The sequence below is a fragment of the Taeniopygia guttata genome, chromosome 6 (assembly GCF_048771995.1).
Source record: "Taeniopygia guttata chromosome 6, bTaeGut7.mat, whole genome shotgun sequence".
NCBI lineage: Eukaryota > Metazoa > Chordata > Aves > Passeriformes > Estrildidae > Taeniopygia > Taeniopygia guttata.
Window position 1 is genome coordinate 17,705,384 of NC_133031.1, and position 22,846 is coordinate 17,728,229.

General features: G+C 40.6%; 1 protein-coding gene across 2 annotated transcripts in view; it reads right to left on the reverse strand.

The window, feature by feature from the left end:
• Positions 1–22,846, reverse strand: part of PIK3AP1 (phosphoinositide-3-kinase adaptor protein 1) — a 33,991-nt gene continuing 11,145 nt past the window's right edge. Inside the window, exons 3-17 of one of the 2 annotated variants that reach the window (XM_030275950.4) lie at positions 18,019–18,167; positions 17,042–17,186; positions 15,368–15,510; positions 14,115–14,247; positions 13,234–13,430; positions 10,860–11,049; positions 8,030–8,125; positions 7,333–7,512; positions 6,092–6,154; positions 5,250–5,455; positions 3,670–3,742; positions 3,188–3,343; positions 1,453–1,523; positions 1,166–1,275; positions 1–113 (exon numbers count right to left, since the gene is read on the reverse strand). In XM_030275950.4, the coding sequence (XP_030131810.3) occupies positions 59–113; positions 1,166–1,275; positions 1,453–1,523; positions 3,188–3,343; positions 3,670–3,742; positions 5,250–5,455; positions 6,092–6,154; positions 7,333–7,512; positions 8,030–8,125; positions 10,860–11,049; positions 13,234–13,430; positions 14,115–14,247; positions 15,368–15,510; positions 17,042–17,186; positions 18,019–18,167 (1,967 nt within the window). In that variant the 3' untranslated portion in view covers positions 1–58. The remainder of the gene's footprint in view (positions 114–1,165; positions 1,276–1,452; positions 1,524–3,187; positions 3,344–3,669; positions 3,743–5,249; positions 5,456–6,091; positions 6,155–7,332; positions 7,513–8,029; positions 8,126–10,859; positions 11,050–13,233; positions 13,431–14,114; positions 14,248–15,367; positions 15,511–17,041; positions 17,187–18,018; positions 18,168–22,846) is intronic. The other variant, XM_072931025.1, reaches the window with a different exon arrangement.

A 22,846-nucleotide genomic window follows, 5' to 3' on the forward strand; every position in this document is an offset into this window, starting at 1 on the left:
TCTGTACAAACACATATATAAACAAAAAAAGTCTCATATTCCACAGATGTTGAGAGATTCAGCGACCTCTTGGGGGCACAGGTGGAGGATAAAAGCCTTCACAGCTTACAGGCCTATAAAAAGACAGATAATGAAAATGCATGTAAAAGTAGTAGAAAATAGAGTTCTGGAATAACATCATATGTAAACATACTGTACAATCAGTAGTCATCCAAGAAGAAAAACAGCCTGATTGAGCAACAGAGCAGATGCCAAGCTGCCAGGGCACTGTTCCTGTCCAAGCTATTTCTTCTGTCATTAAGCTGCAGTAATTCTACTATTACTGCAAAGAGGTGATATAATAGTTGTTTGGAGTAAAACTTTTATAGTATGGTAGCTTTCTCCTGAAATGAAGATGTGATAGGAAAAGATCAAAAGATTCAAAACCTTTTTTCAAACTAACTGCAGATAAATTCCAGCTATTTCCTTGCCAAAGACAAGCCAACAACACAGACTTTGCTGCCCCCACACAGTGGCAATTACTGCTTTAAGAGTTGGAGAATTTTACTATTATCTGTACTGAGATAACTTTTTGGAGAATAGACTTCATAGATTTTCACTGGTTGGACTAAAGGAATGTTTAAAAGTTATTTAAGTTTATTATCCAAATCTTCTCAACACCTTTTATAAAACCAGTGCAGTTCTTTCTTTGAGGCCAGTAACACATGTAAACATACATGCTTTGGAGAGATCTGAACTTTGCAAAAAGAAAAAGTCCAAGAGAATGACAAAAAGAACTTCTCCCTGAACTACACTTTGTATGTTCCAAGAGGATATTTTCAGGAGTGGCAAGTACTAAATCTCTGCCAAGGGCAGGATGTAACTCCACCTGGGTCAGTCTCTCTATGGCAAGTGTTGTGCGCTTTACTATGCCCCTCGCTGTGCATAAACCACAGGGACAGCACTGCAACAGCCTTGTTACCAACTAGGAAACATATTCCTCCACACGTAGATGAGAAACAATGACCTTACAGTTCCTAACAGTGTCTGCTGACAGATAGCAGTCTGGTAGATTTTGTTCAAAAACACACTCACTTTCTGCCTTTGCTAACTGCCTTGCTTTCTGTGCAAGGCTTCCATAAGGATTCACTGAAAGCACACATTTTGAGCTGCATTTTAGTTTTACCTGCTTGCACCTCGAGGAGGCACTCTGGGAGGCCTTTCTGGGAAAGGAAGCCTCTCTACTTGGTGAGAAGTTGGGCTGCGGCTCCTTGCTGTTTCTGGGACTTCACTGTCCTACAAAATGAAGAGAAATGTTTACAGAACAGCAGAATCTGGTCCTTAGTATCCTCACATAAGCAGTTGTGGCATTTCTCTAAATGCAATGCCAGCTCTGAGCCCTTTTTTCTGCATGAAAACACAAGCATGTACCTAAGGACAGCAGAGCAGTACATAGCAGAGGTGAGAGCTTACCTCACTGTCCCCTTCCATCCCACTGCTGACACTCAATATACTCCGAGTGCTGGAGCGGTTACTTGCACTACCTGGAGGAAGCAAGAGAAAAACTGATTAATAAAAAAAACCTGCTGATTTAACTGCAAATCCCTAACTCAGGGCTCTTTCTAACCTCATGCTTGATTCTTGCAAATATAATTCATTCTTGTTTAGATTAATTTATTTTCACTGGTTTTTTAATATATTTGCGATCCAAACAACAGCATTTCATACCAATGAAATACCAGGACCAAACCATTAAATTATGCTTTCTTTCTAGAACATTTCTGCCTTATCTTTCTTTATCCAGTCTTCTGGTTAAAATCTCACAACCATAATCTACTGAAAAGATGCAATGCCAATATCATCCGGAAAGTCAGGCAAATATTTTCACAAAGGTTACACACCCAACACTTATGTACCTTTAAATTATCAGTCCCCATCTGAGTGCTGTCACATATTCATTCCTGGAGTTACTACTTAAAGAGTTATTGCTTCAAATAAATAACTGTTTACTACCCCCTCTTACAACAATCTTCAATCATCACAGGAATGTTCCTAGTCTATTTCCAAGCTAAAACCAAGTTTGTTCAAACAACCTTCAGCACCCATCCATGCAAACCCATTAGACTGTCATGGACTCAGAGTATGTATAGTTTCTTCAATCAGTCATGCCAATTCCAAAGGTGACAGCAACTCACAAACATATCCTACATTGCTCTGGTTGGTTTCAGTCCTAAATAGATTGCATTCTATAAGGCTGTGAAATACTGGGACACTAATATTCAGAAACCTGTACACTGAATTGGTGGCTAGAGAGGTTTCCTCCTAAGAAGCAGTCCCTCCCTGCTAGCTTTGTAAGTCTCACCAGTTGGTACAAACAGCAACACTTAAGAGTGCTAAATACTGTAGTAGGGTCCATTCTCACCATCACACCTGAGGAAGAGTGCCAGGCTGCATACAGAGAGCTCTACAGACTTGTTAATGCTTCTCTCACATGTGCTTGTATGCAAGTTACTGCCTCAGCCAGCTGCCTCTGGCACCTATTCTGGATGTATGCCAGCTGCATCTTGCCAAGAGTCACAAAGGTGGTAACCTCACAGGAAGTCAGGTTTCCTTTCAAAGGACCCAACTGATCCCAAATTATTTATGCAGGAATTGCTCGGTCTGCAGTAAGAGCAAGAATGCAGGGATTTAATTTGCAAAAATTAAATGTAATGAAAAGCAAAGACAAAAATGTGCAGACTGCCCAAGTCACTCAAGAGGTCTCACAGTTACCAATGAAAAATACTGTCCTTTATGTAAAGCAATTGAAGAAACAACATGTAGAGACTGGTTTCCAGCCCTTCAGGCCAGAAGAGCACTCAGCCTGCTGGCAGTCACAGCATGGGAGCATCCTTTCCAATAAGGGAGCAGCTGTCATCTACTTTTAAGAACTGAAAAAAGGGCTCAAGAGAATCTTTCACTCAGCTTTCAGGTTCTCCTCCTGCAGAGATGCAGACACAAGATGCCCAAACCACTTGATGCACACCTGGAATTGCTTTTACAGCTTTGAGAACAGCTGGTCTGAGGCATGCAAGGTTTGGGGTGGCATTGTCAGTGCTGGGATTCAGGAACAAAAGTCCTGTCCCCTGGGTTGACTCCAGGGTAAGGTGTGGGAAGTGTGTTCCATCCAGCTTTCCAGTAGGGACAGTGATGCTCAGTGGTTGCTTACTTGTTGTGCTGGATGTGCTTTCTGTTTTCCAGTCTCCTCGTTTTAACTCCTTTTTTGGTGGAAAAACGTTTCTCCTGGGGGTGTATTCATATATTCCACATTCTGGTTTCCCCAAAGTATTATGAGAATGTCGAATGGGTACTGTAATTTCCAAATCTGGAAGGGAAAATGAACAGCTCAGAAAGGTCTATGTGATTATAGCCCCCAAGAGAGAGTTTTGCACATAAGGACAGAGTTAAACACAATTGCATAAAGATAATCATAACTGTACATGAATGAATCACACAGATGGGGGCATCCTTTTCTTGGCTGTGAAAGTGAGGAGCAAAGCAACTTCCCTAAGTTTTTGCCAAATGGCACATGGATATGCATATTAAAATATCATAGAACCACAATACACATGGACACATATCTGCTTGAAGAGCTTATTAATATGGTTAGATGCTTCATTACCAGAGAACATCAGTATCACAGACTGTTACCTGCACTTTTGTCTTTTTTTTGCTTCTCTATTTGCCTCCTGGTTATGCTGTCTCGTAGACGTTTCAGATTTTCCTAAAAACACCACAAGATATTATTTTCAGGGCTTTGGATAAGGGAAGATGAGCAGCTTTTTGACAAAACCAGTATTATATTTTAGCTAACTTTGCAGTCAAGCTGTAACAAAGCTTGTTAGACCTGGCTGAAATCCTAACCATGTCAACAGGTTTTAATCTGTTCCTTTCAGAAACCCATGTGTGCCTTTCAGAAGCCAAGGTTTTTTTCTGATGTTCATGATGCATGTTAAGGTCACATACAGGCAGTTGCACATAAGCAGCAAATTGGGTTTACAGCCCCCTGTATTTTCTCTTTGCTGTGACACTGGCACAGAAACAAGACCCACAATCAAGTAACTGCACTGTCCTTTCTGTACTAATGAACAGATTATTCTGACTGCAGGGACATAAAAGACTGCCATGCATCCTAGAGTGTAAGGTACAACTCAGAATTCAGGATATCCCCGATGAAGAAATGTAACTGGGAGCAAAGACTCTTTACCATTGTGTGGCAGCATATTACACCTTACAGTACAAAAAGATAGGGAGAAAAAAGACAACTTTTTTTCATCAGGGAAATATGTACAGATCTGAGAGGAGGACACTCCTGAAAAGCAGAGGAAGCAACTGCTGAAGCAAAATTCAGAGCAGAGACTTTGAAAACTACTCATGGCATGGGGCACAGAGCATGCCACTTCATCTCTTCTACATCAATTTACTTAAATAGCACTGTGTTCTTCTCTGGTAGAAGAAGGGACTCCTCCGACTGCTTCTGGGTAGACAGGACCTTTCCAAGTGAGAATCAGGAGGAGAAAAGCTTTGCCTTTGTTCTGACAACTTCCAAAACAATGTCACCCACTGGAGACCAGACTGCCACAGCATGAACAAAAGGCTCCAAAAGAAGCAGGCACTGGTTTTAAAGAGGGAGCCTCACTCTAACTTGAGAATGAAAATCTTAAACTATAACTGATAGTTCCACCAGTCATTATGTCACTGCTGCCAACTGTTTCCCTCTTTCTGTTAAGGCACCCAAACACTCTGCTTTTACTAATGACTGTTGCTAGACCTTGCCCAGCTGCAATGAACAGTCCTGTAGCCATCAACAAACAGTTGGAGAAATCAGATCATCTACCAACTAGGGCTTTACAGCCAAAACATCATCTGGGACACAGAGCCTTCACTGATCTGAAATGGATGAGAACCAACAAGTTAAATGTTCATCACAGAAGTCCCCTGCCAGCAGGTAGGTACTAGGTGACCTCTAGAAAGGTGATTTAGCCAACTGGATTTGATCCAATTCCTTGTATACAGATCTTCAAAACCTGACAATATTACTGCAAGACAAGCAGATCTGTAAAACTGTCTGCTGATTATTGGGAACAGCTCTCCCATGGCAGGAGAAAACTCTGTTAGCTGTTAGCAGTCTTCCTGTTCCAACCAGGAAAAAAGTGTACCCATGCTGAGAAGCTTGTGATATATACCTAGAGAGACAGCCATATTTCTTAAACAGTAGCATAAGTCTGTACCTGCTGGAACCGGAAGGATTCTGATCTCTTTTTCTGATTCAGTTGCCACTCCTTAAAATGAAGTACGGCTTCATCCACAGTGAGGATCCCCATTTTCACTTGCTCCTGTAATGTTATCAGCTGCCGCTGACCTGGGGTTTTCATTCCAGCAAATGGATCATATATACTTGATTGAGACAGGTCTCTTACAGGCCTGACTATTGTCTCTGAGGAGAGAGCACCAGCAAAAATATTATTAAATTTGTGCATCTACCTTCCTCACTGAATACAAAGAGATCGAGTTCCCTTGATCTGGCAGGCATTAAAAAAAAAGAAAAAAAGGGGGAAAAAGTATTACGGACCGAGTGTTTCCTAAGAATTGTTTTCTTCTTAGGCCATCCTAGTATTTGTCAGGTCTAAAAGCCCAGCTGAGAGGTAGCCTCATACACAAATATATCCCAGGGAAAGTTCTGGTCTTAAAAACATAATTTAAGTAAAGAGCACAAAACATTCCTTACAGCGCCATGCTTCCTCAGCAATTCACAGAACAGAGCTTTTACCTTAGCAGCCACAAAGCTAGTTTCTATCTAGGTAATCTGTGTAGTTTAAGCCCAGAAACTAAAAACTCATTCGTAACATAAAGAAGAGTTCCCAAGACATGAGATGTGCTCCCCTCACACTCTGCACTTATAAATTTTTCCAGTGTCACAAATGGTCAAAAAGATTAGGTCACTCATAGATGACAGTTATCCCCATAACTTTGCAAATCAGTCTATTCTGTCATATTTCACACAAATGAAGCTACCATAACAGATAGGCTTCTGGATTACTGAAAGGATTTTCAGGGTGAACTTCTGCCTTACCTTTCTTAACCCTTCCTCTAGGGACATAAAGATTCTCAGGTCTTTGAGCCTTCTGTGCAAAAACTGCAAAAAGAAACATTCTTTAGATACTGAAATGCATCCCATGAAGATAGAAATAGCAAGAATGAATATGGCAAGCATACACAATTCTACACTGCTTTACAGCTTCTGTTACCCTTTTAAGTCCATTGAAGAAAAAGATTTTTATGGCAGAATTCCCTCTCTACTGACCACAAAGAATTTGGCTCAGCCACCTCTAAGAGAAATCTGGACATGATTTCCCATAGTCCTGTCACAGTGGGAAAGGTCACTGAAATTACTCTCTCACATGTCATTGTGGTTCTTGTTAGAATGTTCACGATATATGACCTAGATTTCCAAAGTTGCCTAATGAACTAGGAGGAACAATCTTCAATTTCAATAAAACCTCACCTCAGAGGGAGGTACTGAGGTATAAAATCATGTCCTGTACAAATGCAGTTGAATCAATGATAGCATTACAGATCAGCAATGTCTCAATTACTAGCTTGATTGTGTCCTTATAATATCAGGATCTTTCCTACTTAGTTGGATTTATTTATTCCATTTGGGGGTAATCTGTCATGATACTACTTTCATCAAGAGCAAGCTTGTGGCATTCATATTCTCTGGACAGAGAGACATAATTCTGTCTCTCAAGAGAAGCACAGAGAGAAGAAGAGAAAACAATCTTTATCTCTGCTTCTTTGTTTTCCCCATGTGGAATTTGGTATAGAGATTGTTTACCTGAAGTGATTACTTGATTAAATTCTAGTGAAAGTTGTTTGAGTTCAATGACCAATTAAATCCAGCTGTGTCTTGAACTCTCAACAGGCAGCCACAAGTTTGTTTGTTAGTTAATAAGTACATAATATATGTGTAGAATAAAATAGTCCCTCTTTAAATAATATATTTATGTCATATAGAATAGTTTTAATAAAACTATCCTTCAGCTTTCTAATCTAAAACCAAACATCATCATTTCTTCCCAGTCAGGGGTGCCTTTTGTACCATACTATGCTTAGGCTAAGATCTTGGGATATAACATCCCCTCATTCAGAGTAGGCAAAAGATGAAAAAACAGATACAGAATTGGATCCCAACGGTGACCTAGCTCCAGAGTCAAATAATCCAGGGATCCTGGCACATATTTGGCAAATGGAGCCCATGTCAATGCCATTCTACAGTTTACTGGTCTACATTTCCACTGGTAACCAACTCACTTTTGGAGATGTACAGCTCATTGTCTGGCTGTGGAGAGCTAGATTCTGGTCTTGGAACAGGAACTGGAGGTCTGTTAGCCATTTCCTGTGGAAAAGGGTCTTGTTCCACTGAGTAGTATACATCTTCACCATACTGCTCGTTACCTCCTTCCTCAGAATCTGGTGCATTCATGCTACCACCTACAACGGAGCAGAGTTTGTAAGAATAGCAACCTGGCCACTTCACTGAACACTGCTTCCCTCCAGATCCATTATGTACCACATTCTTACCAAGTTGGCAATTTCACAAGCAAAACCATCCAGTTTTGCAGTGCCCTAAATGTACCAAAGACCTTCATGACAGGACTTGATAAAGTCATTACATACAGCATGTAACTGTTTGCCATTATGCCTGTACCATCTCTTTTAAAGAAATAGTGAAAAAACTACTAACTCTCTTTAAGAATTTGAGGAACAGTTAATTTTAATTAATTTCAGTTCATTAACATACTTTAATAGTGAACAAATCAAACAGACCAATGGTTTCCAAAAGCTATGTATGATAGTCTACAAAGTACTATAGAGAATTAGTCCTTTGTCTGAAAAAAGCAAACTCTATGGGCTATCTTCTATCCTTAAGAGTTCATGAAGAACTCTCAGGTTCTGTTTAATTGCTTTAACTGTGCTACTGCCATCCTTCCCTCAAAATAGGTCTCACCTTCTAAAAACTTGCGGAGCATTGAGTCTTTGGTAGTTATAGAAACTTCATCTCCAGCAACTGAAGTGTCTGGTTTGGATTGAAGCATCTCTACATCTGAAAAAAAAACCACCAGAAAGATGAATCTGTTAATTATAGCCTTCAATACATGGAACAATATAATATGACATAATAAACTGGACCTTTACTTTATAGTGTGACAATCAAAGAAGATGGGCAAATGACCAGACATTTTCCTTGGAAAAGGCTTCTAAGTTGCTATGTTCAGTCCATTCTGCACAAATTTTTTCCAGCTGCCTGATGCTTACACTTGAGGTGACTAACAATGCTATTGAGAAGTTCTGACAAGGTTTCAAGAAGGCATTGAGTTTTAGCTGTTCTTGAGTGTGTGTTGGCCAGGTGAAAGTTTTGACCTCTGCACAGTGCTCCAGAGAGGAAACCATGTGGCTTGGAAAAACAAGACATTAAAGGCAATTTTCCCATGACAACATGTAAGATAGTGTTTGTTTTATTTATTGGAATAAAGTCAAAACAGTTGGCTGAGTTAATCACTTGGATCTGGAAAGTGTTTAGAGGGTCAGATGATAATTCAGTATTGAGAAAGGACTGACAGCAAAGAATAAGATACTTTGTTAATTGAGTGTTTTGACATAAAGAGTTCTGATTTTAAAGAAAAAGGTGGACATCACAATGCTAAAACTAATCTTAAAACTAAAATAAAATGCTAGGTAACCATGTGCCAATGACATTAAAAACGAGAGTGATATAGATGGATTGCTGAGTCTTATTGATATAAGTAGAATTTTTGAGATCTATGTCATAGATCTAATACTATGTAAACTAGATAGTTTGGGTTACATGTGAGAATATGTAATACTTTTAACTCATTACAATGGCTTCAGTCCTCTGCTACCTTATTCTCAAAGAAGTTCCTACCAGAAAAATGGACCCTGTGGTATCTAACCCTCCTTTGATCAGTCTCTGAAAAACTGTGGTGGAAGCACATCTTGATCACAATAAAGGAGCACACTGCCACAGTATGGTTACACCTAAAATAGCCAAGGTATTTTCCTCTACACCACAGCTGTATCTACTCACATACAGGTAATTCCTAGAAAAAGTACTTCAAGAGAAATTAGTTATGATTCCCTAGTGAGCCATCCTCACAAACCTTCAAGTCAGTACAAAAGCTTAAATCCTTTATTTGTGATGGCAGCTCTAAACCAGCCAGCACCCCCAGAGAGAATCAAAGTGCTGAGAATTGTGCCAATTTAAATTTATCTGTTATAATACAGGTAGATTTTAAGCACTGTTCAGACAAGCTGTTAATATTCTTCAGGCAAAGACTAGCAGACCAGGTAAGAAAAACAGAATTTCAATAAGACTCCTGAATGGAAGGCAGCGGAACTTTGTGTGCAGAAGCAACACAGTAGAACTCCAGAAGAAGCAGGAAAGGGAGGCTTTTCAGAGTCCACTTCAAAAGTGCTAAATTACAGGGAGCTCAATTTGCAAAACTCTGTGCATAGTTTCTGGGAGATCTGGGCATTTCAGGCCGGGAAGAAGAGGAGTTTGGCTTAGTAGTGTTGAGGTTGTTTTTTAACCCTCCACAGGCTTAGTCAATCAACCCATTCAGAGGTGCACTGATTACAGGCAGACCTACCAAGACCTACCATCTAGAAACTCTCACTCATTACTGCAAACAACAGCAGCTTTGTTCCTTTCAAGTCCAACCTGATTTACAGCTTATCTCTACCTGAAGGCAGAATAATCCTGGTTTTCATAGCAAAATTATCCCTGCAGTGGCCAACAATACTTAGCAGAAAGGAGTTTATGATTTCAAGGAAAGAACCAACACAGTCTTCTGGACTTCATAATCAACAAAAATGTGTTTTATAGTATAATTTAATCTAAAAGAGGAGAAAAACAGTCCTTGACCATTATAGCCCATACACAGAAGTGTTTCAAAAAGAAAGCTTTTCCTCTGACGCAGCACACTTAAAAACTGCAGAAACACTAGAAGTCCTTAAGTAACTTTAAGGAAGTACTTAAAATATAAGAAGCTAAATTATATGCTAATTATGGGAAATATAAAATAGATCAGTGGGATTAAGTCAGACCAAACAGACAGGTGAGTAAGAACAGCAAATTTACAATTGCTTAATAGAGGTATTTAATTTGGTATTTTCAATTGGCTTCACTGAATATTAATGCAATAGTGAAAAAGCTAAACATATGCATATTTATCAGAAATAGCTCTTTGATTTTAGCAATAAACCAATCATATTAGAAAAATGATTTTTCACTTATAATCTTTTTGGTACACATATTTCTAGATGGTTGCTTTCTTTTGCTCTCAAGTTGTTGAGCTAGAATCTCAGCTCTTGTTTTTCAGTTTCCCAGTTGTCAGTAAAATCACATCTGACAGTGTTCTTTTCTGTCAGTGTCAGATTGTTCCTAGGTACCCAGTCCTCAGGAGGAAAAAGCAGGGCACGGTAGAAAGTTTAGTCTCGTTTCCATATGTTAGTTTATTTGCTCAGGGTTCAGGGAGTCCTCGAAACACTGAAGAAACAGCTCTTGATCTTGTACACTATCAATTAAGAAAAGGTATAGAGCAATTTTGTCAGTCAGCCAATGTTAGAACTGCAGCATAGTTTCCTTGTGGTGAGAGCAGAGAAGCTGTAACTGAGGTGCCATTGTGTGTAAGAGATGGGTCTGAGCAATCTGATCTAAAGATGTTTCTGCCCATTGCAGAGGGCTTGAACTAGGTGAGCTCTAGAGGTACCTTCTAACCCAAACCTTCCCATAATTCTGTAACTCTGAATATACATACAAAGATCTTCTGGGGCACCCGGGACAAATCCAGCCATGGATTCATAAAGCTCTTCATCGGAGCCTGGATTCAAGGAACATTTCATCAACAGATCAGTGGACAGATGAGCCATGGACTCGTATACAGACTCATCCTCCTCGCCTTGCATCAGCTCTTCCTTAATGTGACTCTTTAGCATATCTGCAGTTTCCTGGAGAGGAAGGAGGGCAAGAAAATAAAATTTAAGTGTCTTTTAAATAAAGACTCTAGAGAATAAAAGCAAGCAAAAGATACTTCACTTTGCCATTAGTGATAGAAAAAAACCTCTGAAGACAGCTCATTCCCAAAGATTAAGGCTTCTCAAGTGACTTAAATCCCCTTTACAGCTGTCTGGGTCAAACTTTTGAGATCTATATTGTATTAACAGGTAACAAAGGTGAAACAAGGGCTGCTGACATGTTCTGAGTAGCCATTATACCCTCTCACCCTGTCACTTTCATGTCCTACCCAATGTCTGCAAACTCCCAGAACATAAGCACAGCTCATTCTAAAAATACAAATGCTTGTCAAAGGCTATTTTGGGGTACACATAGCTAACCATAAGGAGCAAAGCTTATCACATGCAGAGCACCTGCAAAATAGCAAAGTTTTAGCTTTGATGTAGATTCAGTTTCAGTTTCTTGGCATTAGCAGCAGCATGTAACACCCAGAGTGGGAGTACACAGACCCTTTTCTGTGATATTAACAGGAAACCTCACAGCAGACAACTTCTGATTCACAGGAGAGCAGAATCCTTTCTTATGCCTTTGCAACACAGAGCGGGGGGGAAGGCAGAACTTCACCAAATCACAACACAAGGAAGCAAAATGTAAAACTTCATCCCATCCTCCTTCCCAAATTCCAATTATGTCACAAGCACCACCTTAACAGTTGCAATACTAAAAGATATTTTTCCATCCAGAAATGCAGACTCATGGGCCCTCAATCCACAGGGCATGTGTGTCAAAGCTGTCTACACATGCTTCCCTCCACAGTCAAAATGTGTCAGGCCAGTGGTTCATGCAATGCTTTACAGAGGTGCAGAGGAACCTTTGCCAGAAAGAAAATTAGGTGAGTAATGGGTTTTAATGAAATTTTCAGACATCCATACTACTGATAGTAGCCACTACCTTGCAGTAGTCACACTGTTGCAGGTGATTTGTGTGCTTTGTACTGTGCTGCACTGACAGCTTCAGCAGGTCGGTAAGGAGGACCTGCTCTTAACACAGCTCTGTCACTGTGCTGGTGGAGAGAATATGGGAGGAGCACAGTACTGCAATGAGAGGTTGGAAGGACTTCCTGCACATCTCGCACTTACCCCGATGCAAAGATTGTGATCACACAATTTACAGTTTCTGCAGCCCTCCTGATCTCAGAATATGGAATGACTTTTATTTAGCTCTAATGTATAATGTCAAGAAGCAAGGCCCAAGTCCAAGAACTACCCATGCCTCCTAAATAGAGCTTCAACACTTCAGTAATTGGCTGGCAGAACCATACTAAAGCTGGCAGATCTATCACCAGCGCTCAGACAATGTTAAGGACAATTAAACACAACTTTTCCACCTAAGCAAATAGAATTCAGATGTGGTCAATGTGACCTGAATCAAGGAGTTTCTTGTTATTTTGAAGCATACAGGCCAGAAACAGCTCAAACTGAAACAAAAGGAGAAACTCTATGCATACCCAAGTATTACACAGAAACAATTGCTTGGTGCAGCTGGAGTCAGGTCCATGTCATAATCTGGAAAAGTCAGAGTGTGTTTTCTGGAGGTGGGGTTAGCTCAAATAGAAATGAATTGTGAATTGTGATCCCTGACAGAACAAATAGGGAATGGACAGCTATATCAATGTAGGGAGAAATGGGTATCAGCTGGAACAGGCAGAATACACAGATCAGCTGTGAATGAGCTAGTAAGCAATCCTGCCCATACTATAGCTAATAAGAGAGCACCTCAAATTGTATCTTCCCAAACATATTCTGTTCCCATATTACTCCCTAAAGTAAGCTGGATGAAGGGGCTCTTTCCCAATATCAGAACTAGAAGAATGCACTAGGCACCAACCACATCTCCTCAGAAACTTCATTAGATGGATGGTGGAATGGAAGCCAGCATGGCAGTCTCTGCTTCCATCTTACTTGCTCTGTGCAAAAGCCCCAGGAATTTCCCTGGCTCCAGAGATGCACCTAACCCTCCAGCCTGAAAGCTTTCAATGTGGCTGGATGTCTGTGTTCTACACCCTACCACAACACACTTTATCACCCCATCACTCCTGTTCCAGTAACACAAAGTGCCAAGCTCTGTGCCAGAGCCTGCACCCAGTGTGGGACGAGGCAGACAGCTCAGCTTCTTACCACATATTCATCAATGAACTGGCGGAGATCCTTAAAGCCATGCTTTTCTGCTATGGTGTTTGGATAGTGGCCATACTTGTTGGCTACGCTGTAGGCCTGCAGTGCTCCAGGGCATGTAAGCAGCAAGGCAGTAAGGTTCTTCAGCCCGTATCTTGCAGAGAAGTGAAGCAGTGTTGGCAACTCCTCATCCCTCTGATCTGTGAGAACAGGAGCCAATTAGAAGCTAAGCTTTTCTCTAGTAGCAGCAGAGCCAGTGAGAAACAGACACAGCAAACACACAGACCAAAGCAGCTGTGAAATCCCTGGAAGTATATATATGGTTTCAAAATCAAGCCAACTACACAAATTATCTCGTGTATCTCCAGGCTTAAGTCCTATAACCTTAGTGGGGAATATGGCACTGTAATAGCTTAAATGTATGTAGCATCACAGATTTGCAAGGACTTCTTTCTTAGACCATCATAACAAAAAGACAGTATACCAACTCAACTGCTCAGTGCCCACTGTGTATCTTCGAGTTATGGGGTTTGGGGAAAAGGACTGGGCTGTGGAAAAAAGGCACATGAGACAGAAAAGAACAAAGCAGAAAACCAGGGAGACATTTGGGGAGCATCATCTTTTCACTCTGGTTTGAAGCTGTCTATATAGCATCTGCCACAGTGCAGGGAAGTGAGAATTATACATGTAATAAAAAAGGGTCACCTGACGCAAATGGCAATTCCCTTTCTAAAGACATCATCAGAAATTTAGCTTCCTGGCTGAGATCCAAGGTTTTTGAGACAGCCTGTGCAGGTACCACTCACTACAGTGTTAAGATGCTTCAAGGTAAAACAACTGATACAAAGAAAACCAAAAAATAAGCCAAGCATCTTTAAACTTACTTGCTGTCATATCTTCTTCTTCCAGCTGGTTGATTCCAAACAGGTGTAGACCACTGGCAGGAATGTTCTTCTTGAGAGACTCAGTCAATAGCTTGTCTAGGGCTTCTATGCTGTATGGCACAATTTTAAAGGCCTACCAGAGAAATTGAAAGAACTTTTGTTTGGTAGAGTCTGGAGATTTGGTTAAGGTGAGATTTATATGTTGTCTTTATTATTTAACACAATCAGAAAACAGTAGGTATAAACACAAGAAGTAGAAATGTTCAAGTCAAAGAACTTGGATAGCTTCCTGGTGCAGAAACAGTATCATCAAGCTCAATAGATGAGACCTGTATACTCCACAGGACAGAGCACAATGAGAAAGTCACTCATGCAACTGGAAGCACAGAAAACTTGCTTCCTAGTTACTTGGCAGGTATACACTTACTTCTGAAAGTGCTCCAATGAAAGGTCACTCCTGCTTTAAGTATGCACTAGTCCACTTTGAATTGTACACATGCTAGTTTGGCTTTTGAACTGGTTCGTTACCACTGGGAAGCAAGCATACTCCCTAAGCAGAGGCATCAACCAGCACCAACTGCTACACAACTTGAACTAAAAAGCAAGGGAAACACAGTCTCCTCTGTCCCAGGTATCCTGGTGATTAACTTGGGGTTCCACTACATGGCAGATCAGGAACATGCAGGCAGGCAACAGGACAACACAGTAGAAAACTTCCTTGTGCAAGCTTTACCCCTCTAATAGGGTTCAGGTACCCCAACTGGGCAAAACAGAATAGGAAAACTGAGTGACTGTATTGAAAAAGCAAGTTTTAAGAATCAATGAATCATTTTATGTTACTCTGCTTCCTCCAGCTAATATGACTCTTTTCTACTATTTATATATTTTTTTAATAATGGCTAGGTACCAATTCCAAAACATTTTATTTCTTTATGGTACTTTCTGTTATATCAAGTTCTGTCATTCCAACCTTTCATAGTCATCAAGGTCTAAATGTAGCTGTTGATTGACCGCATTTTTTTTCTTAGTTTGATAACCTGACTTACCTTAGTCAGCTATGTGCTCCAAAGACAGAAAAAACACCCATGCTTTCAATAAAAGGGGATATTAGAGTTAGGTAAAAATCCCTAAATAACCTTGCATTTCTTCATTTCACACGAGATACTTCATGGCAAGCACTTTTGCTTATGCCTGCTTATGTCTATCCTCTGAAAGATCTGGTTTCCAAAGCAGCTGATTGCTGAAGTCCTTACCTGGCACATGAACTGTACAGGGTTGGCTGCATTCGCCAACAGATTGCTGATTTCCTCCATGTCAGTATGGTAAGTTACACTTGTTGCTCCCACCATCAAGTCTCCTGAATATATCTGCAGGGGCACTGTCCCAGAGGTTAAATCTTTAAAAAGAGAGAGCAAAAATAACCATTAGCACAAACAACTGGCATGAGTCTGCATGATGTATTGTGAGGATAGGAGGAGTTCGGATATACCACCAGATGGATACCAAAACAGTCTCTGCTATATTGAATTCATGAAAAGTCATGAGAGGAGTCATGATCTTGGAACACTAGGTAGGAAAGTACTTTGGAACTACCTTCTTTATAGCTATGTCAATGCACATAACCTGATAGGTCCTCTGCTAACAGTAGACTGGACCACTAGTGTTGAAAGTACTACACCTTGAACTAGAAAGCAGCATATCTCTTCACCCCTGGCTTGTCTGGAGCTGTCTATAAAGCCATACAATAAATACAAAGAGCTGGGGAAGAAAGGAAAAGAAATCAGAAAAGTCACTAGAGATTTTGCAACCTCTGTCAGCCTTACTAGTCTCTGAATAAAATCAACTAAAAGGAATTCCAGCTTTGCAACTTTACCCATGCACAGGATTATCACCTACCTGCACCTTGGAGCTTCTTGCTGTTTTGCCTAATATGCATTTATAAGTCTGAACTTTCTCTTTGAAACACAGATATTTGAATGCCACTAAAATTAGCCTTTCCCTGTTAACAACTCAGGAAATTACGAAACAGTCAATAACACAAAGGAATTAAAAATTATTTCTCTTACTGTTAGCAACTTCAGAGCTTACACTGTACACTCCATCAATGTGAAAGTCATGTTTATAATTCAAAGTACAAGTTAGTTTCCAGGTCAGTGTTTATATCTTAAGTCTTGACTTAAGACATTAAATTAAGACTTTATATGTTCATGAGGTCACCTTCTTTAAAATCAACTCATTTCACTGACTTTATGGTAGTTGCTTTAATGACTTTTAGTCTCTATTCTCAGAGAGAATGGCAGAGTGACTCTTCAAGAGGACAGACTAAAGTAGATTAAATAAAATAATGCTGGGGAAAAATATCAATCTTTAAGGCTCTGAAATAATTCCTTTAAAGTTCAGTGAACCTAAAGTTTAGGCAACCTTCAGTTTTGTAAATGTAAATATTTAGAGTGACAGAACATATCTAAATTAAAAGGCAAGCCAGAATAAATAGCTTCAGCTCTGATCACAGAGATCACTACACATTAAAAACATGCCATTATAGTAATGTAATTATTTACTGGCACTTCACTTCTCTCTTGGTGCCATGCCAATGCTAATATGGTGGTGGTCATAACACACAGCGAAGTCCAAAGTGCTCTACAAGCTGCAATGTGTTCTCAGAACTCCCAGCAAGATGGTTCCACCTTGTAACCCTACTGTTGATGAGGGGAAAACAGAGCCCACAAGCAGCAGTCTCTCTCAGTTCCTCATCAAAAGTACCACAGGTAAGAATGCAAGTTTAAGATTTTCTGGACTCAAGTTTTTCTACACTGCAGTCTTTACCCTTGTGCCCTTGGCACTTCTCAGGACAGGTACGTTGAAATAGAAAGGAAGCAATGAGGAAGGAGGGGGGAAAGAAAAAAAAAAATCTCAGTTCATCTTACTTGGAGCCTTCACAGAGATTGTGTATTCATTCTCCATCTCAGCCAGCACACGCACAGAGGATGCATTCTCTGGAGAAAATTCAACTTCAGTTTTCATTTCACCTTCTAGTTTACATTTCATGATAATATAAACTGTTGTCTGCACCTAGGACAAAAAGCATTACAACATACAGGTTCAAAACAAAAACACTTATTTGGTTAAATCCATTTTCTAGGGATTTTGTTCTGATTGCAACTAACACATCAATCAGCATCTATTATTTTAACCGTTTTGAATCATTTTCAGGAGTATCTTCCAGTCACAGACTAACTGGGCAAGTGGCATCTGCTACAGCTTGCACCAGTATAGATACAAGCATTAAACTGGTAGAACTCCAGATTTATTAGATAGATTTATAAACTGATTAGGGTTACATTTAAAAAAATTATTTACTTTCAACTCTATTCATCTCTTCCCTTAAGCAGCACAGCCACATTCTAAACAGAAGCAAGAGAAAGAAACTTGGACTCTTTCCATCTCAGGAGATGCTATACTAAAAAGTGCTGTTTTTCAGACAAGAAACCATGATCCAAGCTTCTCAGGGTCACTTGCAAGCCATGCACCAGAATTGCCATATTAGACTGGCTACTGACTGTGGAGTTAATCAGTTCATTACAGTCATCTTACCCCACTTGCCAGCAGAACAGTGGAAGGGAAGAGTGTGAACCTGTCTCAAGCACCCAAGCCAAGCAGCCATGTTAATGAGACAGTCATGAAGTGACACCACAGCCCAGACAGCACGTTACCAAGCTAGTCCTGGGCCTAGGGAGCCAAGCCCATGGAACAAGACACATGGAGGACAGGGGGCTGAGCAGGAAGGTGACAAGAAGAATTCAGGACTAATTTCCAGGTCTGTAAAGCTGACCATTACAAAGCAGCATAATGGGTTGCACCAGCTCACAGTAAGAACATAGCCCAAGGAGTGGACATACAGTACCCCACATTGTATGCGGCTGGGCTGCACCACTGGACAGTCCCCAGTGCTCTTGGATGATCCAGGTTCTTCAGTCATGGCAGGTCTGTGGGAGTCAACTGGATTCTTCTCGTCTTCTGTTTCTGTATCAGTCACAGAGTCACAGCCTGAGTCTAAAATAAAATATAGAGAGTCCTGTTCCTCACTCCCCTTTGTTGAAAATGCTTATCACAAACATCCATCTGAAAAAACAGCTGTGAAGGTGGTGGGATGGAACTTGCTATTCCTCTCAAAGTAATGTTCAGAAAAGGGGATCTAGTTGAAGAAAGTGAAACTACAGAGTTTCCTCTTTTTTTTTCCCTTAAGAGGATTTGAGGAGGAAATTAACAAAGACATGAAAGCAGTAGAATAGCACTGAATATGCTTATGGAACAGACAACAGTGACACTCTTTGCTGAGCTGGATAGTCCCCTCATGTTAAACAGGACAGTCAGCATGTGAATGTCTAATACAAGAATGATCAGTATCTGAACTCATCTGACTCAAGCAGCACTCTGATATACTGCAAGATGGGCAGCAGCCTTTAGTCTTATTTTTCTAAAATAAAATATGAAAACCAATGTTTGTCATTTCAGCAGCATCTTTAATTTTCTCAGTGCTGCTTACCCCAACTCCCCAACTTTGGTTATTGCATCAAAAAATAAAACATGAAGCAGTAGTCTGAAGGGGTTCTGTTCATTGGGCAAGAACCATAAGCTCCAGTATCTATACAAGTGTGAAATGGAAAAGTACCAGAACCTTTGCATTGACAAGTAACAGCACTTTACCTAAACAGAATCAAGAGCAGAACAAACACATGTAAGCCTACAATACGTGTGTACAAAACAATGTTCTCACTCTCATTTCCCAAAACAAGCATGGATATTGATAGAATTGCAAATGAACTGAATTGATACCACTGGCTGAAAAAAACCTAGCCAGAATAGAAATAGATTATCTATCCCTGCCAGGAAATACTTTTCTCAGCTAGAGAAAGGAAACCAAAGACAATTACGTAGCTACTTGGTACAGAATACTTTTTTAGCTAGTTTCTACTTCTTGATTCACATGGTTCACACCACTCCCACCCTTCCCCATCTCCCAGAACACAAGGTGAAAGTCGCTGACCCCACTTTGTCAGAAGACTATCATGACTCCTTAAAAATATCTCCTGTGGTCAGAATTTCCCAAACTTTGCAAGTCTCTGAAGCAGTCGAGGATTTAAGACAATGTTTTGGAACTTACATGTTATTTACTACTTATAAAAACACATCTGTAAAGAGTAGTACAAATTATTTATCAGATACAATCTCAGCCTTGGACTGTCATTATTCTTATATTAGTAAGAAATTGTCTATTTAAAATGCTCAGTTCTGATAAGAAAGACCTAAGTGATGAACTGGGCTGTCAAACCTGTGGCATCCATACAGTGAAGCTGCCAATGATGACCGAAACACAGTTAACACATTGATGTTCCTGCAACATATGCACAAAGGGACAGACACTTGCCAGCATCCTGATCCTCACAACTTCATCCCCAACCCAATCCAGAATCGTTAGTGTAATTAGGAGTAATTTTCATCCCACTTGACCAACATGTGGTCCTTCTCAGAGAAAAATCAAACCAAAGCTGTGGATCTCAGCTACAACATACACAGCAAGCAAGTATAAGAGGGGAGGCAAGGAGCAAACAAGCCCCCTGGTCTCTTTGCTTTAATGGTGTTATTCGATACTAGAAACAATTTAGCAAATAAAGAATAACTAGAGCTTTTAAGAAGTTTTAAGCATTGCACTTCTGCATTCTTGTAACAGAGTTGACTGCCTGGAGGTCATGTGAACACAGAGCTGTTAGGTAATACAGGAAGAAGCAGGCAATGTTAATCAGTAATTGTATTAATAGCTGAAGGAACAGGCATTCAGTTTCAGGTATGAATTATTCATCTGTTTTTTCATTCAAAAAATACCGAAATTGCGAAGTACCAAATTCCTACATCAGCAGTGAGGTGATCCTATGATTCATCTTGAACTTCCAGTCATGTGCTAGTGACTGACTCATGAACATGCAAGCTCTGGAAGAGGAAACCATCCCATTACATTTGATAATATCCATGCTCTAAAGCATTGTTAGAGCAGGTTTCCCACACACTAGGATACTTGAATAATGACAACCCATTTGCATACACAGATTCAGCAGTTATAACATTGCGATAACAGCCAGCCTAGAGAGGCCATCACTGAGGAGATCAACAGATTTATTAAAGTTAAGTGAATACCTGAATTAAGCTTCTCCATGAGCATGTGCTGTAGGTCAACACTCATGGTTATAAGAGGCTCTCTCCTTTCTGTTCCCTCAGGCCTCACTTGACAGTCTGTGAAATACTTGTGAGAATAGCAGCAACGGGAGGAGATGTGGTCCAAGAAACCCAACCACATTTCCCCTTGAAGAACATGCCCTCCTCCAGGACACATGAGCAGCTGAGCTGCAGAGAGCAGCCTCATGCCCTTTCTTGTCTGCACTGCTATGTTCCCTGCACAGCTGTCCTGCAGACACTCATCCCAAGAAAAAGCCGGGGGAAAACACAGGCATGGACGTGTGCGTCAAGAGCCATTTAACAGCTTCAGAAACTCATATGAAGCAGCCAGTTATTTTGACCTGCTGCTGCAGAGCACCCAGCTCTCCCTATCATCCATTTCCTCCTGGCGAAGCTGGTGGGATTATCGGCATGGAGCCAACAGCTGTGGTTTCTCACAAGACAGCCCTCACACCACAAGGCATTTGAATGCTTGGAAGAAGTCAGCAGTCTGTCCAGAGCACTCTGTCACCCAGATACTAATGCTAACGGTACAACTGGGCAACAGCTTGTCTCTTAAGTTCTGAGTGGGCAGACCAGCCCCTTGCTGACATCTGCAAACACTTCCCATTCTGTCCATCAACCAGTTGAGACAATTAGCTCTCACAAGGCCTTAGACTTTAGGCACAGACCTCACTATGCTTAGAGCAAGAGGGAAGACCCTCAAAGAGAGCCGCTGCTTTTACCTGAAGCTTGCAACTGGCCAGTATCCTTTCCCAAGTGCTAGTAAAGACATTAAGTCTCCCAGAGCAACTACAGCTACATTTGCAAGAAGTAAAGTACTGACAAGTAGTCAGGGAAAGCAATGAAAGTTATCTTTCATCATGTTAACATCAGAGCCCCTGCTTCACCACCGAGATAAACGCACATCAGAGAAACATCTTGTGATAAGCCCTCAGAACTGGGCGATGCTGTAGCAACACTTCCCGTTTCAACTGAGTGGAGAGAAGCGTGCAGAAAATCAGCAAGTGAGAAGAACAAAACACAATTTAGGACTGCATAAAACTGTTCAAACAGAACAAAAAAACATATTAGACATTTCCCCTTCTCTCCAAACCCCTCACCCCAAGCACTCCTCAGAAGCACAGCACCTACAAATAGATTTTCAATTTTACGGAGAGCATAGTCATGTTTCATATGTCATGCAAAGTTTGAAATGACAATAAACTATTTCTCATCCTGCATCAAGGAAACAAGGTGTATTTGACTATGTCAAGTTTTGCTAAGGTTCTTGCAAGTCTAGTGGTCAATTTGCAACAGGATCAAGTGTATAAACCTAAAGAAAGCTTGGGGTGCACAGGAACAGGACAGAGATAGGGAAGACATTGAGGAAGAAGCAGGGTTCAGGCCACCCAGACAACAGACGTGTACGTGACCAAAATCTCAAGCAAGAGAGGCTAGAATTGTTCATTTCCACTAATTCTGGCAGAAAGAGACAACATATACTGACAAGGCACACCTGTTAGGAATTTCAAGGGTGCCATAAATCACATTGTATTAATCACTCATTCAAGACTTCCTGAGAAGACACACATAAGAAACATGAACACCCAGCCTGCTAATTCATTATCTCCTCTTGCAGTACCTCTTTGCTTCAGTTTGAGTGAAATGCGTAATGCTTGTGTGACAGAAAAGACAGTCCCTATAAAAGCCAACAAACCTGAAACTCCACCTCAGAGAGTTGGGCAGCTGTTTGGAAACATCCCACCAGTCACTGTTTGACTGTGGTTCTATGAGTGGTTCCAGTAGATCTAAGACCACATTACTACTGCAAGGGCAGTCACGCCTTGCCTCTCCTTCAAATAATTTCTCTTGGAATACCACCCTTGTAGTCCAACACCACACCCAATCATCCAGACAGATAAAAGGAAGAGAATGAGGTAGACACTCTTTTGCAGCACTCCATGCTAAGGTCAACCTATGTCACTGGTCAAACTTCCCCCTGGGAAACTCAAGATACACTGTTATTCTCAAGTCACTTTTGAAAAACATGTCAAAAGTTTTCTGCGGTCATAACAAACAGCCATGAAAATCTTACAAAATGCAACCCTGGAAGTAAAACAACTGTCCAAGTACACACAAAGTGTCTGCGAAAAAACCTAAATTCTGTTCCATACATCTCTCCAGACCTGCTCTCCAAAGCATCTTTTTCTTGACCACATACTTCTACCAAGATTTTTCAGAAATTACTTCAGCTGCTCCCGTCTTGAATATGATCAGAGATGGTCACTGATGATGGTCACTTACTTTAAGCAAGTGTCTTAAAGCCTTGCAGTTCTTTAGCTCATTAGCAGATACCTAGAATTAGTCTTAGACCATAAAGCAACCTGTGAGGATATTGTCAGAACCACAAGCCATGGAGAAAAATGATTAGTATTTACAAGGTGCATAAAGACTATAATAGTCTGAAGTTCTTAACCACAACAGTTTCTTTCCTTTACTATTTCTGGGCTATCATTTAA